At 39.6% G+C, this 2,699-nt stretch overlaps 1 protein-coding gene across 1 annotated transcript; it reads right to left on the minus strand.

The window, feature by feature from the left end:
- Positions 1–207: 207 nt before the first annotated feature.
- LOC147853035 (uncharacterized) lies at positions 208–1,597 on the minus strand. The gene is made up of 4 exons (XM_087333344.1): positions 1,211–1,597; positions 862–952; positions 465–573; positions 208–264 (listed from the first exon to the last, which is right to left on the minus strand). The coding sequence occupies exons 1-4, from the start codon at positions 1,527–1,529 to the stop codon at positions 208–210; spliced, it is 576 nt and encodes a 191-aa protein (XP_087189470.1). The 5' UTR covers positions 1,530–1,597.
- Between the last annotated feature and the right edge of the window lie 1,102 nt (positions 1,598–2,699).

Below are 2,699 nucleotides of genomic sequence, written 5' to 3' on the forward strand. Positions count from 1 at the left end.
GATGATAAAACTTTGTGTGCAATATTGATGGGATGATAATAATAATACGTTATGAACTTCCAAAGAAGTACATGTTACAAGAGCTACAATGTTTAAGAGTGAGAATTTAATAATAAATTTAAGAGTAACAAAATTCAAATGCATTTGCCTGATGCCATTTTATTTTCACCCACTTATTCTCCTCCCAATCCCAATGACATCGCATTCTTATGAAGCGTTATTAGCTGCAGCACTAATAATGATAAGGATAATCCCAATGATGCTCTGCAAGAAAACAAATCGAGCCATTTAGCGCGTTTGAAGGTGTATGATGTATAATTAAATCCATACCCGAATTCATGACAAATCTACATGTAGTGAGTGTCTGGGAGGTTCATCACATACATACATGCAATGGCATTGCGAACTTTAAAATCGAATCATTCCAATGTCTAAGGCCATATTTTATCGAAAAATCTACTCACCATTATGACGCATCCGAGAAGGCCAGGCTTGTCGGTTGGTTTATGCGGTATACAGTACATGATCGCGCCCACAATCCAGGCGGGATATAAGAACCACCCAATACCAAACCTACACACACACACACACACACACACACAACATGTTAGACACAATGCAGGAGAACAGATTATAATTGCAAGTATGTGAACCTTGTACACTTTCTCTCTAATCCAATTGAATTTCCAAAGATGCATTAAACATATTGTTGCAATGTTGCCCATCTGAACTTATATACAAGCGTTTTTTTGTTTTTTTGCTTTTGTTTTTGTAGCCGATTGAATGGTTGTCCCACATATTAGGCTTATTATGTCAATTTAGTATCAAGATTTGTTGGTTGATGGTTACACCATTACTTACAATATCCAGCCGATTCCACATACGCATCCTGGTTCGGCATTAGCTGCTTCGGCATTGGTTGCTGTGGTATTCTGGATAATAATTTGAGGCCCTACAAGGAAAACAAAAGGAACCTTATCCTCTCAGAAACATGAATAAGATATGAATGAATGGAGAATGTATGGAATCCAGGCGAAGAAGAAGAAGAAGAAGATCTGGAGACATATGAAAGATAGGTAGGTAAAGAGATGTGTGAAAGGAATGAGGATAGCTTATACGATATAATCAATGCGAAGAAAGCAAAATAAGGAGGAGTAATTTGAGAAACAAAAAAAAAGATAAAGGGAATTAGGGTTGTGGGGATGATGACCAGGTTCAGGGGGATATCCGGGAACAGGTTGTTGTTGTTGTGCAGGAGGAGGAGGAGCAGCAGGAGCAGCAGGAGCAGGAACGCCATAGCTGTAGTTCATGCTTGTCGGATCCATGGCGGCAGCAGCAGCAGCAGGGGCGGGGTTTTGGTGGGGATCTGCATATTGACCAACATTATCGTATTGTTGATATTGAGGAGGAGGGTAGGAGGAGGGATAAGCTGCAGGTTTTCCATCCATTGTCTCATCGTATTGTTGATATTGAGGAGGAGGAGGAGTTGGTGGGTAGGAGGAAGGATAAGCTGCAGGTTTTCCATCCATTTTTGAGTTGGTTTCCTTCCTAAAGCCAAGTAAATGTATGTATTCTTCAGGCTTTGGACAATGATGAACTAAGACAAAAAGACAACCTGGGACTTTCAATCCTGTATTAGGTATATATATATAGTATATTACCTATGTAAGATCAAATCAATAATGGGACTTTCAAACCTATGTGTATGTGTACACATGTGTATGTGTTAGGGCATTTGACCTTGTTCTCTACATAACATGTGCTTTACAAATCACTCTCTCAAACCCAGAGTTTTGAAAAGCGATGACACAAGTTCTGAAAGCGATCCCGTCGCCGCCGTGCCTCCTCGTTGGGGAGCCCTCTTCTTATGATGCAATCACCTTTATGTGCCTCAAATATCAAAGCCAAAAGTGCCTTTTTGCTAGAAAACGTCATTGTGTGTCTAGCTCTTCCCTATGTACGACAAAGTCTTCGTTTGCTTTTTATAACCAAATAAAATCGGTCTCTCCCTCTCTCTTGCCTTCTTTCGAAAAGAAAACTGAATGTTTACTTTCACAATCATTTGAAAAGCTCTCTCTCTCTTGACAACCCAACTGATGTGGTAAGCATCCTTAAAAGATATATGCTCCAGCTAAATAAACTGTGGCCTAGGCAAACAAAGTCAACTTCAGGACCACAACACAATTTCATCAAAACCAAATCATGGGTTTCATGATCTAACAAGCATTATTCCCCTCTTAGTTGGAATTTGTAGACCCTTTTGGCTGCATCAACGTGGTTTAATTATGTTAAATATTATATAGTTAAGTGCGAATGAGTATGTCACAATATCAAACTTCGGAGTTCACTTATAGCAGTATCATAAGTTGGATAAGAAACCATGAAAATGTAAGGAATAACGTGGAATACTGCTCGGCCTCAATCGAGTCTTAGATCACTTCCTTTAAGGGTCAAACACACAAATAGGAATAGAGATGAATACTTGTACACACGCGAACAATAGAGAGTACACTAGATGTTTACGTAGAAAACCCTAATAGGGAAAAACCACGGGAGCCCACACACTCCAAACTATCACTATATAAGGAAGGTACAATTATCAGAGACTCGGAAGCAATGACCTCAAGTTCTATGTCTTCGCCAACCAGCGGTTACAACAGAGGTCGCTCTGTATCTCCTCTCTCACTATACAACAGTTA

This window comes from Azolla caroliniana, unplaced genomic scaffold (genome assembly GCF_043228905.1).
Source record: "Azolla caroliniana isolate FFs.n. ecotype wild unplaced genomic scaffold, voAzoCaro1.0.p SCAF_17, whole genome shotgun sequence".
Classification (NCBI taxonomy): domain Eukaryota; kingdom Viridiplantae; phylum Streptophyta; class Polypodiopsida; order Salviniales; family Salviniaceae; genus Azolla; species Azolla caroliniana.

Bases quoted from the DNA above. Each gene is read 5' to 3' on its own strand.
- LOC147853035 (XM_087333344.1), bottom strand. From the start codon at position 1,529: ATGGATGGAAAACCTGCAGCTTATCCTTCCTCCTACCCACCAACTCCT. The intron at 953-1,210 runs GTCATCATCCCC...TTTTCCTTGTAG, and splicing joins CGGATATCCCCCTGAACCTG to GGCCTCAAATTATTATCCAG. The intron at 574-861 runs GTAAGTAATGGT...GTGTGTGTGTAG, and splicing joins TGTGGAATCGGCTGGATATT to GTTTGGTATTGGGTGGTTCT.